Source organism: Cricetulus griseus, chromosome 5, assembly GCF_003668045.3.
Source record: "Cricetulus griseus strain 17A/GY chromosome 5, alternate assembly CriGri-PICRH-1.0, whole genome shotgun sequence".
NCBI lineage: Eukaryota > Metazoa > Chordata > Mammalia > Rodentia > Cricetidae > Cricetulus > Cricetulus griseus.
This window is the reverse complement of record NC_048598.1, coordinates 144,714,946-144,730,926: the sequence shown is the minus strand read 5'-3', so window position 1 is coordinate 144,730,926 and position 15,981 is coordinate 144,714,946. Positions and strand designations below refer to the sequence as shown.

The window sequence follows — 15,981 nt, the reverse complement described above, 5'->3', positions numbered from 1 at the left end:
CATTAGGAAGAAGGGAGGTGTAACATAGGGGTAGAGGGAGATGAGGAAAGGGTGGGGTCATAGTATCAGAATGAACAGTATACATGTATGGAACTGTCAAAGAACAAGTCTAATAAAAGTTTTTTAAGTCCATAGTATAATTAACTATTCTCTCCTTGGAATAAAAGCTGTCATTTCTTATAGGGGACAGTACCTTCTTATGATGAAGTGTTATGATCTTGCAAAGCTCACTATTCATCAAATGGCAGAAATGAACAAAGGTAAATGCAACTAATTCAAAATAAAAATGTTAAAGAAATATTTCTCCATTTTTTGCTATTTTTAATACCTATGTATTGTTATTGATAGCTTGAAGATTCACATGAAAGACAAAGATTTTGAAACTTCAGACTTAACTTTTACATAATCAGCTTGTATAGTGATTCATAGTTTGGACAGTTTTGTGAGAGCACACACTAGACGATATACCAGGCTTATGATTTTACTTTTTTTTGTTGGTTTGTAATTGTAATAACCTTTTGTTTTATGACAATAGAAGGTTTGGTATGGTGTTGATTTGTCATTTTATGTTGCAAAAATAATATGATACTATGCAACTCCCTTAAAATGCTACATGGCAGGGGTCCTGATAAGCTTTCCTTTGCTTTCAGGTCTCATTGAGCTGACACCAATACAGAAAGCGCTCATTTACTTATTTTGTGAAAACCATGACAAGGCTATTCAAATCTTGGAAGTGGTCACAGCTAGTAAACCAGAGATCTCTACTTTTGCACTCTTAGCAAAAGCCCAAATGAAGGCCAAGAAAATCAAGGTGAAAAATCTGCTGATTGATGTTTATTAAACTTAGTAATTGAATTCACACAGTATGCATACGGATGACATTTAAATATTTTTACAAAATGAGATGATAGAATTTATATATGAACTATTCATTTATCCTAGTAAGTGTATCTGAATTTATTATGCTATATATTGATTTTCTATGAAGCAAAATATGGGATTTCCTTTTAAACATTCTGTTAAAATAGAACTGCTGAAAATATTATTGTACCTGTCCTGTTTCAGGATATATTTCTGGGAGTGGATTGTTGGCCTGCAACACTGTCCTGTAATGCTGTGCAAAGGTTATTGTACCCACTTTGCTGACCAGGAAAGGCATTGCCAGGCTTTCTCTTTGGCAATCTCACTGTGGTCCACCCATGCCTCTGAACTGGAGTGTCAGGATGAGCATCATTCAATGTTTGCCAGTCACTTGTGCTTTCTGTTCTGTTAGTTCTCTACACTTATTTTTGTTTCTCTCCTTACTTTTTTATGTATTTTAAAAAATTGGTTCTCTGTAACTATCCTTGCCTGAGTGCTGTGGATCATCACATCATTTGTGGCTTCTTCTACTGTGCCTTTTGATGAGCAGACATCCTCAGTGTTCCTCATTGTGTTTGCATGTATCTACACTTGATGAGAAGATATCCTTAGTGTGTTTGGGTGTATCTACATTTGATGAGCAGATATCCTCAGTGTGTTAGTGGGTATTTACATTTGATGAGCAGGCATTCTGAGTGTGTTCGGGTGTATCTACTGTAAGTGTTACTTTCAGGTGATTAATTTTTCAAAGAAGTTCTTCCCTGTCCTATATTTTCTTAGAAAATTTCAAGTTGGACTTTTTCTATGAAAAGCTTCAAAAAGATAATTATTGCAATTTAAAATTCATTTTAACATACATAAAATATAAGATATATACATATTAGTAGGGCACCATGTAATATTTTGGTTTAAGTATACACTGCACAATTTTAAATCAGGCTAATCATGATATGTCTTCCAACACTTGTCATTTTAAAATTACACCTCAGTTTTTTGCCACTTTGTGACTTCTCCAGTTAATGACCATTTTTTTCCTTATCACTAAAAGTGTCAAATCTTGATAATTTTCTATGTCAATTGTTATAGTAGGAAATTACCAATATGGAGTCAGGTAGAAATATAAGGGTATTTAATAGGGAAAAGCCTTACTTACAGAGCGAACCAGCCAGCCGGTGGTAGTCTGTACAGCAAGAAGCAAAAAGAGAAACCAAAACCGAAATGCAGTCCCCCTACTCACTCTGACTACACCCTCACAAGCCTGCTCAGGTACTCCTGTAGCCAGCCCTAAGAAGGCGTGGCTACAGCTTCCCCTACAATTCCCCTTTTAGTCTAAAAGAGGATTAAAACTTATGTCACCTCCTAACTATCTATTTTAACTAAACCCTAAAGTCATCTGAAAGAGGTGTCCAAGCCTGAACACCTCCTTCCAAACCGAACCATAAACAATAGGAAGCTATTCCTAACTAGGTATATACACTATCCTAAGTGACAACAATGGGGAAAGGGGGCGTAGCATTCTCCAAGTTACTTCCTGCTGAAATGGGACGATGATAGTCATGTGGGGTCCTGTAGAAAGAAAATGTTAGTATCCAGTCCGTGTTAGATGGGATTCTCTTGATTGAAGATCTCGCTTGAAATCCTCAACTTGATAGAAGTCAGTACCCGAACCTCTGGCCGGAGTGTCAGTTGAAATGGAGCAAGTTGGATCCAGTGCAGTCGAGGAGGTGTGGCCCATTTTCTTTCCAGGGTGTCCAGGGATTGCTGTCAGGCAGGTCTTCATTGGCTGTGTGGGACTCAAACATAAACAGTTAGCAGAGAAATGTTTGCTTGTGTATGTACACATGCTAGGGAATGCAACCATGAGAGCATAACAATTATGAAAGGGTGTACACCTTGAGAGAAAGATCCAAGAAAAGACAAAGACAGTCCCCAAATTCTTCTTTTATTCTGTATTACATCAATTGGCTTCTTGATACAACACAGAAACACTAAAGCTTAGTTAAATAATGTGCTTGGATTTTAGAGGAGGAAAGCCAAATCCACCTCTAAATCCAGCATTGGTTTAATTGAATAGGGACTAGGAAATAAAGAGAAATAGAGTTTATTGAGAGACAGCTGTAAAGTTTACCATATGGCACATTCCTTCTATTTGATGGTTATAGTCTTCACTTCCTCACTTGACACTTGTTATGATCTGGTGTCTAGCTTCTCGTGGCAGATATATTACATGCCCTACATACAAACTGTGCCATTTTGTGACCATAGTGTAAGTGGAACCTGTCATTGCTCTGACTATTAGATGACAGCAAAAGTGATGAGATGTCATGCTGTCCATAATTATGTTGCATTATATAGTGTTTTTGAGTAGAAGACTAAGAGAGATTCCCCTGCTAGCCTTGGCAAAGCAAAGACTGCAGGTTAGTAACTGACTGCTGAAAGGGTCCATGGTACAGAACTGCTATGGTCTATAGAACCTCAGGGAACTCCAACCAACAGTCAGTTCTCTCTGCCATATAGTGATAGGGAAATAGAAAATTTTCAACAGCCCAATGGCCTTGGAAAAAGATACTTCCCTGTCTGAGCCATTAGATGGGAATACCACCTAACTGGTACCTCTGTGGCCTGTGGATCTTAGAACAGAAGGCTTAGTTAAGCTATGCACAGACATCTCACCATGAAAACAATCTTTAAAGTCAGTTTGTTTTTCAGCAATAGGAAAAGAATACAAATCTTAGCATCTGAAACTATATTGTTACAGTAACAAAACCTAAAAAAATGTGGCAGTATCCCTAAACTCAGCAGTGAAGTAAGGTATATATTGGAAGGTATTTAAGGATATGGCTTGTATCATAACCAAATCAGAGGACTGTAGACTTTTATGGGGTTTTTTTTTTTTCTTTAGAGACCCCAGAAGGAGCCAAAGTAGAGCAGGACTCTCATTTAAAACTGAGTGGGTGTGGCTTTGTCTAATGGAGGAATGAATGCCTGTAGAATACGTGAAAGGTCTTCAAAGTTCTCAAGAAAACCTCAAGAAACTAGTGTGAAAGTAGTGAGATTTATAGATAGATAGACAGAGACAGTGTTAGGTGTAGAGATAGAGACAGAGATATGATAGACAGAGATAAAGAGATAGAGATAGTGATAGAGACAGAAAGATATAGAAATAGAGATAGAGAGAGATAACAGAGATAAAGAGAAAGAGATAGTGAGAGAGAGAGAGCGAGCTAGAAATACAGAAACAGAGATAAAGATTTAGTGATATAGAGACAGAGATGGAAATTGAGCTAGATAGAGAGAGACAGAGACACTCAGATAGAGATGGAGATGGAAGGAAGAGTCTGTGTGTTGCTTTGTACTTTGGGCATAGGGAATTGCAGGAGTGAGTCCTCTGTGGCTATAGAGCATGCCATAACATAGAGAGTTACCAAAAAGTCAGTGCTCCTAATCCTGGAGAGGAAGCCGATGAATTCTTCAAGGAACAAAAATGAGCTGGAAAGCTACTTCTCCTATTCAAGTGTCCAGGAGGCAGATCAACTGGTATCATGTTTGCCCTTCTGTAGGACCAAAGCAATTCCAAATGAGCCATGGAATTTTTTGACCTGTGAACTTTCAGACAACTCACTCAATCAGAGGTGCTGTTCTCTTAGCTTCATCGTCTCAATATCTCTCAAGTACCATTTATTTCTTTATTTCATGGTCATTATCTTTGTTTGGAGCAATAGTGTTGAAGTCTTTCAGATTTTTATCCACAACACCCATGGTACTGTTTTCAGGATACCAATATGGCTTCTCCATAAGCCTTTACTCCAAGATCCCCCTGAGATGGGCAAAGAAAGAAGAAAGCTAAGTTGTGCTTGTTTTCACTGAAGTGGTGTGGAAGACTGGAATGGGCTCAGGGAGAGACAGTGGAGAGCTAGAGGGCCAAAGCAGTGAGGAAACAAGGCAGAGAGAGACAGGTCAAGGGTCAAGCTCTAAAAGGAGCTGATAAGGAAGCACCCGATGATAGGAGAGAAAAGGGTGAACATGGTTGCGATATTGGTACACGGAATAGTATAAAGGAATGACACAGAGAAGGTAATTTGGTTTTCCCGTGGAAGGTCATGTGCTGAGAATGGAAGGTTGGATGTTGAGATGGCTTGTGAGCCTGGAGGAAATGCTAAAGAGGAGCATGAATACAGCTTGTTCAAGTTAAGTCCCGTGGCTGCTACACAGTTTACTACAGTTTAGAAAACAGAACGACAGCAAATGTGTTTAAACTTGATATCTGTTTTTAGATGCATATGATGATCTGTTAACTGGTAAATGACATCTGGGAAATTACACTTCTTTATCATTAATGGTTTCAACTATTTTTTATTAAGTTTATGTGGGTAACTTTTGGTGCAAGTTGTTTTCTAGAACTAGTTGAATCCCACTAAGAGTAAAACAGACAGAAAAGGGGGTTATTGAAATTGTATCGGGTATCATCAATGCTTCTATTACCTACTAACTTTCGAGCATGTCATTTAGGGTAATAACTAGGTAATTATTAGTAAATGGACCATGAGTTTAAGTCTCAAGTTCTAGCTACAAAACTCCATGGATGCAAGCCTGCTTGAGACCTGGTGTATAGGGTGGCTCCTGGGTGGAACTTGCTGGGTTCATCCTCTGGGACAGGGTCCTCCAGTTGTATTTGTGACACTATCAGATATGTATGCAGTTGTGTGATGTGAGAGCCGAGCTGCTGTGAGCTCTGAGTTCACTGTACATTTAAGATTGTGATGTTGAACAAATAACCAGTAAAAATACTCCCTCATCTCTTTGTTCTTATCCCTCTAGGAAGCTGTGAGAACATTTAAGAAGACTTTGGAAATGCTTACGAGTTCTAGAAAAGGACAGGATGCCATTAATATTTCATCAGAGTGTCTGTATAACCTGGGTCTTTGTTACATGGAGGAAGGCAGCTTACTAATGGTATCTGTGTGCTTAGAAGCAGAGATTATTTGTGACTTCAAACTGGTTGCTTGCATCAGTTCTGTTTCTGAAGGCTACCTACAATAATGCCAGAAGTCAACTGACCAAGATTTCTTTTAAAGCTTGGCTCATAACAGGCAGTCTGCACCCATAATTCCCATGAATTGTTTTAAATTAAATATTTTATTTTATACTAATTTGCTAATAGTATTTTAAAGCTAATATGTGTTTCTCACCAAATAATACATCTAACTGTAGGAAATTATTGTAGCAAAATACTATCATCATACTAACTTGATTTATTAAATAGTAAGTAGTTAAATTGAGTATTTTAATGTTCTTCCAACTAAATGGATAACGATTAGACCATTCCTTGACTTTCCTTATTGATAACTGAAGAATTCAAATCAGATTTAAATTGGTTAGGACCACTAGATACTTTGGAAAATTGTGGCACCCTTTTATCCTGAAGCTGAACAACTATGTTTCACTGTAGTTCTTGGACCATAAAGGAGAAATGAATGCCACTGTCTGTGGTTTCTTTGAATTAATGAAATCCAAAGAATAATGATTTAAATTAAACCTCAAAGTCCTGTTATCTAACAACATGGATTATGTGGATGTTTATCTGGAAGTAAGGGGACCTTTAATTATAATAAGTCTGACTTATTTCTGAGGATTATGCTTGTTTATTCCACAAAGGTTTTTGGGAGAATGCATTTTAAATAGCCCCTCTCCCCAAAAGAACCCTCCAGTGAAGGTTTTCCATAACGGGTCTATACTTTATTAATCTTCTGAATTCATGTGTTCTGTCACTAAGTGGTATGTGCTTCATTATATTCTTCCAGGCTCATGACTCCTTTACAAAAGCTGTGAATGCAAATCCTGATTTTGCAGAAGCCTTTTATCAGCGGGGACTTTGTAAAGTAAAACTCAACAAAGATAGCTCAATTCTGGATTTTAATCAGGCAATTACACTCAATCCCGGACATTACCAGGTATTTTAATAAATAACATCAGTTATTTGGAGCATATGATAGTTTTGGTGAAGATATTAAATAGTTTATATATACTTGATAATAAAAGGCAGTTCTTTCTCTTCCCTTCCCTCCTTCTCCTCTTCCACTCCTCCCTTTTTCTCCTTCTTTTTTTTTTTTTTTTTTTTTTTTTGGAGACAGCATGTTATGGAGCACAGAATGACTTTGAACTCACTATGTAGCAGAGAGTACCCTTGAACTCTTGGTACTTTTACTTTTACCTCTCCAGTTTAGAGATGCAATTTGTTATCATATCTGATGCCAATTAACTATATTTTAACAACCCATATTTTTTGTATTTTTCTTCAGAACAAGAGTATTACTTTTGACATAGATCTTACATTTGTATAAATATTTTGAAAATTGCAATATATGTAAATATTTCAACTACATTAGCTTAGTTGTTAGTAATTTTAATTTAAATGCTATAAATTTTATTAATATCTTGCTTTTATATCAATGGATTTTGCTTCCTAATACATGTAAGGGACAACAAAAAAATTAGTAGATGAAATTTGACTGGGTCTTGATCTTTTTTGTGTATTAAATTTGAGTTGACTAAATACTAGATAATTTTACAGAATCATTAATAACCATACTAGATAAATAGCATCTGTGTGGTTATGTAGGGTGATGTCTTTTTTTCACTGGAGACTCATACTAAAGGAAATGGGTTGAAGAACTGTAGTGTACACAACTTGTCTTTCAAGTAGTTTAGGGAAAAAATGGCTACACACAGTAGGCTACACACTAATGATTACTGAATCCAAGTACTAGCCATAAATATGATCCCTGTTAAATTATTTCAATTAGCTATATGTTTAAATTTTTTAGTGAAAAGAAATGGAAAAAAACTATATTTTAATATTGTCTTTAGGTAGCATAGAATTGTTTTAAGCTCCATATATTCTGTCTGGTAGAACTGATGATTTTACTAAAACATCTATCTCGGTTTTTCTCCTTCTCTGAAAAGGCATATTTAAGCCGAGTTGCCTATTATGGTTTAAAGGGCAGATACTCCAAAGCAATTCTGAATTGTAATGAGGCCATCAGACTTTATCCTGAGAGTGTGCGTGCCTACATCTGCAGGGGAGTTCTGAAATACTACAACAGGGTAAGCCATTCCTGCCAGGTTTACTAAGACTTTGGAGCTAAGGCTCCTCTTCTTGTTAACTGGGCACTCATTTCCTACATTTCTTCAGATATATGACTTGAGATTGTTCTATATATATAATTGTGGCCATCCCTGGCTTTTGGACTTAATCTTTGACTATATATGATACATAATATACCACCATAATTTATATTTAATTGCTTGATTGTTGGACATTTGGAATGTGCATGCATTTCACTATTCATTTTAAATAATGCATTTATATGTAATGAGAACAAAATCATTGCTTGAGTTCTCTAAATACAAATTCCTGGGCAAAAGACTGTGATATCTGATGCTGTATGGAATGATCCTTTCTCCCTGATTATATTTTTTGACTTTTCTTCCTTACTATTTTGTATGGAATGCTTTGCTGTAGTGTCTTGAAGCAAAGGTGAGTCCTTGCATTATATAGCAATTTCACAAAAATCACTATGTTCAGAAATGATGACATAAAGTGTCATAGGAGAATGGAAGGGGACAAGAGAGTGAATGTGAATAGAAAATGTTGTGGCTATGTGTTACAGCAGCATGAATGGTAGGTGGCTGTAAGTCATCCCTTCAGTGTTCACCATAGGACTGTAGATTGCGTGCCTTTTATATCCAGTATCAGTTTCTCTAAGCCATATAGCAACACTGGTGTAGTATGTGCTTAAATTATTTTTTTGGGATTTTATTTTTATTTTATATTTATGAGTGTTTGCCTGCATGTATGTTTGTGCACCGTGGTTGTGCAGTGACTGTTGAAACTAGTTTCAGGGTGCTGGACCTCCTGAAACTGGAGTTACAGACAGTTATGAGCTATAGGTTCTGGGAATTGAACCTGGGTCCTTAGGAGTAGGAGCCCAGTGCTCTTAACTTTTGAGCCTATTCTCTAGCCCACAATTGCTTAAATTTAAGTTACTGACATCCTTAATTTTATTTGTAGATGAAAGAACTGTAAGAATCCCTACCAGGATCTTCCTAGTGGACTTTGTGAAAGATTAGTTTCATTGTATTAATTTTAGAGATGTTACATAGAATCTTAAAGGAATGCTTCAAATACTGATAGGATCATGTATTTATTTTATGATTAAACCTTGTCTATGATGATTTACCCTTCCCACTCTTTCTTTCTCCTTGTAGACTTACAAGCTAGCTATTACAGATTTAACTACAGCTGTCAACATGGACAAGAACAGTTACATAGCATTTTATAACAGAGCATTGTGTTACACCAAGATAAAGGACCTTGATATGGTAAACGACCATTTTAGTAAATGAGAGATTTAAAGCATTCGAGAAGCAACATGCATTCAATGGTTCTTGACTTAGACAAGCAATCAATAAACAATATTTCAAAATCAACACGTGAAAGCATTTGTAAAATATATTTAAAGCACCTGTATTTCCTTCTTATCTCTGCTATAATCTTGGAAAAATAATTCCTATTGAAATACAAGCATGAAAGTTGAGAAACCACACAGAACCATTTCAAAATAATATTGATTTCTTTACTAGTGCTAAATTATCTCATGCTGTCAATTCATTTTATAATGCCTGTACAAATATTCAAATGCCTATATAAATTAGGATACATTATATAAGTATCATTTGAGTAAATGTTTTACTGATACATCACTGTACATAATTTTTATACAAGTGATCACTAGCAATATAAATTTTACAACTTGAACCCAAGCTTGAGCAGTTCATGGAGGAGGTATTTGTTGTAGAATTCTGAGACTATACATGCAGTGAAGAAGATAGAGTCATATGTTCCACCTGCAGGGACTGCTGACAGGGACTTGTGCATGTGTTGTAAAGGTTGCTGCAGCAACCGTATTTCTCTGTCAAACTTTGCGTTTGTATTTTCTAACCTTGCCCCCATTGCCTCATCCTTTGTCAATATGGCTGATTCCAATGAGAATTAGCTAAGTGTGATCCCCACCTGCAAGTTCTTTGTGTTCTGTTCCTTGCTTTTGCTTCCTTTCCTTGTCTACTGGTCTCTCCTTCCTACCTTCTGCTCCTTTTATAGCAGTAGCACATTCTTTTAGTAGATCATTGCCACTGTTCCAGGTGGACACACTCCTCTGTCTGTAAAACTCAGCTAAGGCTGCTTACAGCTTCTAGAGATTTGGAGGTCACAGGGAAGACAAAGGTTGAGAAACCTCCTGTCCAGCAGAAGAATGCAGCATTCTTGACAGCTAGCCCAGCAAGTTTGCCTTCTTCTAGAAATGTAGACAAATTAATAATTAATTTTTAACAAGGCAATTGTTAAAGGAGCTAACTAAAGGATCATTTAGCAGGGGGCCTATGGAGCAGGTGTCTTGGAGGACTTTCCTTACACCCCCATTCCTGCCTGAAGTTAAGCTCAGGCCAAACACAATGGGCTGGCCAAGGAAGCAACTCCTGCATGTTATCTCAGTTATGTGAAAAAGCCAATTCTTGGTTAATGAAGAACATGCAAACCAATCTGAATAAATGAGACCAAGAATAGGGTTGCAAAATATTGGTGATCTTCAAGGTGCCTGGACCCCAGAACATTCTGTCTGCTCATTTTTTACAGACAAGGACATGAAAGTAGGGAGAGGCCACAGAACTTATCCAAGTCACACAGGCAGTAGAAACTGGTGCTGACATTCACACATTTTTTGTTTCTGGGTTCACAATCATTAGGGAGCTTTACAAAGCTGTCTGGCTCTGGATTGGCTGGTATGTCATTTCAAAGTGTCACCACCTCCCCTTCTGCCTACTTTCACCTGCTTTTCAGCATTCCTTCCATCACTAGGCTGACATACTTAGGCATTCTTTATGGATAGAGTTTCCTAAAATCTAAGCATGGTGAATTTTTTGTTTGAAATTTTAATAACTCAAGAGTAGTCACTATTGGTCATTTTCAAGTACAAATATTTAAACAATAGCAAAACCAAAATATGTATTATTGAAACACAAAACTGAAAAGTATGATGAAATTTAACCAAGTAAAATCTCTAAAGACAGGTAATTTTTTATCAAATTTGCTGTCTTTGACCAACTCTGAAAAGTTACAAGAATTTTTTTCAGACAAAAGTAGACATTGGAATTTGTTTTAGAATCTCTGAATCAACTGGCTGTCAGATTGACTCCTATAGCAAGTGGATCATGAAGCTAGACAGGAAGAAGACAGCTTACATACCTCTTTTCTTTCCTTGGTACCCACAGGGAGGGGGCCTTCTTGAATGCCATGGCTCAGGATGGTTTTCTGATCTTCAGTTTCCTACATTCAGCAGGTGTTTAGAACTGCATGGTAGATTTTGACTCTACAATTCTATAATAATGAGAACAGTAGCCATTATCTCTTATTTATGGGCTATTGTATGACAAGAACCAAGCTAAACACTTTATCAATATAAAAATCAAGGCATTTCTATTTTAGGCAGAAATTGAGGGATGGCGGGCACCATTGGGGTTTCTAGGTTCTCATGTACCCAAACAAGAATTACCTGCAGGCACACATGTAGGTAATAGAAGGAAAAGAATGGGCTTATTAAGGGGATAAAGGCAATTCTAAGCCTGGCAGTGGATCAAGGCTAGAGAAAAGTCAAAATTACCATAGGGCCTGAAGCAATAGATTGGAGAAGTTGTACTATGCATGCTTTCTTTCTTTCTTTCTTTCTTTCTTTCTTTCTTTCTTTCTTTCTTTCTTCCTTCCTTCCTTCCTTCCTTCCTTCCTTCCTTTCTTTCTTTCTTTCTTTCTTTCTTTCTTTCTTTCTTTCTTTCTCTTTTTTTTCCAAATGCTCTGCTGTATTGGCCTTGGGAATGAACATGTGGTAAGGGATTTCTAGACTAGTTTCATTCTTTATTTATTTTTGTTATCATTATTGTAAATTGTATGAGTTTTGTCTGCATGTATGCCTATGTATCATGTGCATGCAGTGCCCACAGAGAACAGAAGTGTTGGATCTCCTGAGATTAGAGTTATGGTTATGAACTGTCATGTGTGGGTGCTGGGAACCAGACCAGTGTTCACTGGTAGATCCTCAGTGCTTTAACTACCAAGACATCTCTCTGGCAATCTAACAAGCTAGTTGATTCAGAAGTTCTAAAATAGAGTCCAGTGGTATGGTATCTTTAGTATGCAAATTTTGACCTCACACTTCTGCCATATTTGTAAGTTGACTCTAAAATGTATTAAAAACTTAACATTCTAGTTTTGTAGCTGAGGAAATAGACTTCAAGTTAAGTAACTTTTCTCATACTGGGAATCTAGTAACAGCAACTGAAGATACAAAATCAGAGAAGGCTATGGCTCTCCCTCTCTTAACCAAAACTTTTAGGTTAGACAACCTGGGAAATGTCTGTAATTTCAGGATGTAGAGATGTGAGTCACAGGGATCATGAATTCAAGGTCAATGTGTTCTCCAAAGCAAGTTTTGACAAGGTGTATGACACTATGTATCATGAGGGTCAATAAAACAAAAGAAAAACCAAAACAGAAAGCTCCTTCAGTGTTCCCACATTCACCACCCACCTTGAGCATCCATCAACTCTCACTTAGAAACTTTTCTCATGTTCAGCTGCTTGACGGATCTCTAGAGCATCTACAGACTCTACATTCTGTGAGTCCATTGAAGCAATGAGTCAGACAAGGTGCAATGAACAGTCTAGGTGCTTCTTCAAGTATTGCTAAATATTTTGTGGGCCTAGCAATGGTTATATTTATATCGCAGTATACACATAGGATCTCTAATTGTACAGGATCTGTAGACACATGCATGTGACAGGAAATAGGAAAGAAGGGCAAACAAGCAGAAAGTTAAATTCTATTCATTTACCTTTTTCAGTTAGCAGATACGGTAGTCATACAAGAATTGACCCTTGTTGGGTCAACCACATGGCTCTTTTGAACAAAATATCCACCAAAAATAATTTAGAAGAGTTCACCCCTTAGTACTTAGCAAAAAAGAGACATCAGTGAAGCTTTGCCTCTTCAGCCAATGGGAAAAAAAAATAAGCAGAAGTGATTCCTTCTTGGTGGATTTATTCTTTGAGCTCAGATAGCTTTCTTCAAAAACAATGCCTAAACTCATCAACAAAGTTTGAACTCCCCTATTTCCCTCTTCAGTCTTATTGTGATCCCTTTTCATTGTGGTTTATTCATTTGATACATTTGTGATTTATTCATTTGATTAAAACCTACCAAATGCCTATTACTAAGTTTACGGTGGTGAAGATTAAACACTTGCCTCCTGCATCTTAGGCTTCAGTATGAAGGCAATACAAGTCTAAAAAGGAATTTAAATTTCAAACAGTAATCTCCATTATGTTTTCAAGTGACTTTGGAGGAAGTATCCAGTGTGTGTGTATGGGTGTTGAGTCCATTCCTTCCAAACCATGCAATGCATATGTGTAAACATGGGAAGCAAACAAGGGGATATGTGAATGACAGGCATAGTGCGTACTTATTTAAAAGCAGCACTAGCCACAGTCATATAATTAAAAGGACCCTTCAAGTTAAGTATAGACTCCTGACACATCCCACAATTGATTCTGAGATCCCACTCTGGGTAGAGTCTCAGGGCTGAGTCATAAGCAAGGGTCTAAAGAGTTGCACCGTGGCTCTAAGTGACTTTTTTATTTTTAGGCTTTAAGAGATTATGGGATTGTGCTGCTTCTGAATGCGGGAGAAAGAATAACATTAAATACCTTCATTAACCGTGGACTCATCTACACTGAACTAAAGCTGTATGGTTTTGCACTAGAGGTGAGCCTTCCTGTGATGTTGGTAAATAACTACTTGATTTCGCACTTCTTCAGAAAACTAGTATTCAGTGCTACAGACTAGCAGTACTAATGAGTAACAGTGTTAGCAAGAGTGGTATTGAAACATCTGGCATCATTAATAAAATTTTTACAAGACCTAAGCACTTTCTCCTTCATTTTGATTACAGCTGAATGGTTAATGTGTTAATATTTTTTAATTAAGGCTATCATCATCTCCCAAAGGAAGTACTTAGAAAATTCAACTGTTTGACAAAATTGTTTGTACATATTTTACTCTGTTCTACAATGTTCTTTCTCACTCAGTTTCCCTTCTCCTGTTGAAATTTGTCAAAATAAATCAAAAGGGCAGGATATAGCTGTGTAGAATCGCTACTGAGAACAGCCTCTTAAGCCTTCAAGAGAAGGCCTTCAGGACTGGAATTTATGGAAGCATAATGGAAAGAAACAGGCAGTTATCAATTTATAGCTTTATAGAATAAATATAGTTCAGAATTCTCATTTTTAACATTTATTATGACTTGACAGTAATTATTGGAATTAAAATTTAGAAACAAGACACAGATGGACTATCCATTTACAATTAAGTGATAGTCATGTATTTGTTGCAGCCACACAGTATAATGAAATATTTCCTTGCTGCATTCCAGCTTTGACTGTGGTACAAAATTTATAATTTAAGCTTAGAGATAAGGACATAAATATTAAAAAGAGATTAAATAAGACCTTTGAGTTGAGTACCGAGGCAGGATCCAAACGCAGGTCCCAACATATTATAAATATCTTTTTTTTTTTTTTTCAGACAAGGCAGTTTTAATGTTTGGTGAGTCAAGAGAGAATTACTCTGGACTCTTCACCTACCACATATTTAGTCCATTAGCAGGTCTAGTTCATTCTGTCACTGAAACAAATTTTGAACTATGTCAGTTCTAATTGTTGTTTTCTTCTCAACCAGGAAGTCCTAGGCGAGATTTGAACTCAGACCTCAGAACAGACTTTTCTGTCTCCTAGCCTGCTGAAGTAGCTTACCCCTGGCCATGCTGTTACACACTTACCCTTGCACAAGCATCTCCACACAGCAGCCCAATAGACCGCTGTGAAACATAAAGCAGATGAAGTTAGTTCTCTGCTCCAAACCTGCAGACCCATCCCTCCCGAGAAAACCTGGATTCTTGACCATTAAACCAAGGTTCTACTTGAGGTGACTGATGCTCACTCCAGACTTCACTGCCAGCCTCCTTTTCTACATTGGGCCCTTTCTACTTTGACCTTTTGCTACTCTCTGGTAAGGCCTGGCTCCCTTCCTGCTCTGAGGTGATACACAAGCTGACCCCACAGAACAAAGCTCTAAGCCCTTCTTTAGTTCAAGTTTCTGATTGAATATGATCATTCAGTCAAAATAAACTGAATGAGATCTTTCAATGAAAACTAAACTGAAATATTAAAAGACCTCAAAATAAATTTGGAAATGTGATAAATAAACACACACTGCAGAGACCAGCAGAACAATTACTAAGATATTAGACTCAAATCCAATGATGTTAATAGTTATATTAAATACAAATGGTCAAAAGGCACCAAATAAAAGAATAGAATATGAGATGAGAATTTTGGAAAAATATGTAGTATATTCTGAGTACACAGTTCAAATATAATGATAGAGAAGATGCATAATAAAACATACAAAAAACAAAATAGTAATAAAACTGACTTTGTGTAAGGGAAACACATCACTAAAAATTAAATACAAACATTTAAATGATGCATACAGTGCAAGAAACGATAAAGGCTATAACAGTATGTGATAAGAAAAGATCCAAGACAAAGTCATAAAGCTTATCCATGGGGAAAAAGATTTGTGGAAGGATTGATAGACTGAAACCTTAGGCGGCATAAGAACTGAACCATATAGATAGAAAGTCGGCAGCTATCTGAAGTTCCCAAGACCAGCTTGATCAGGAAGCATCTTGTCTGGAATGCCTGAGAGACTAATGGCATGTTATGTTATTATGGGAACCTTGGCCTGTGCCCTTTCCTTCTTACAAATCTACCAGGCAAGACAGAGGAATTAACAACAGATATAATAAAAGGTTAAAGTTAATATAGACATGATATTTAGGTATTACACAGTACTGTTCAAGGGTTTTATGCCTCAAATTTAAGTATATGTGAGCAGCCATAAAGTATACGACATTTAAGGGATGCAAAGTTGGTACCCCCAAAGTTTGGTACCCC

The 15,981-nt window shown here is 36.8% G+C and overlaps 1 protein-coding gene across 1 annotated transcript in view; it reads left to right on the top strand.

The window, feature by feature from the left end:
- Ttc6 (tetratricopeptide repeat domain 6) overlaps positions 1-15,981 on the top strand; it is a 155,862-nt gene that overhangs the window by 125,436 nt on the left and 14,445 nt on the right. The window contains exons 19-25 of the mRNA XM_027419632.2: positions 184-260; positions 651-811; positions 5,680-5,814; positions 6,663-6,812; positions 7,825-7,965; positions 9,130-9,243; positions 13,610-13,729. Coding sequence (XP_027275433.1) covers positions 184-260; positions 651-811; positions 5,680-5,814; positions 6,663-6,812; positions 7,825-7,965; positions 9,130-9,243; positions 13,610-13,729 — 898 coding nt within the window. The remainder of the gene's footprint in view (positions 1-183; positions 261-650; positions 812-5,679; positions 5,815-6,662; positions 6,813-7,824; positions 7,966-9,129; positions 9,244-13,609; positions 13,730-15,981) is intronic.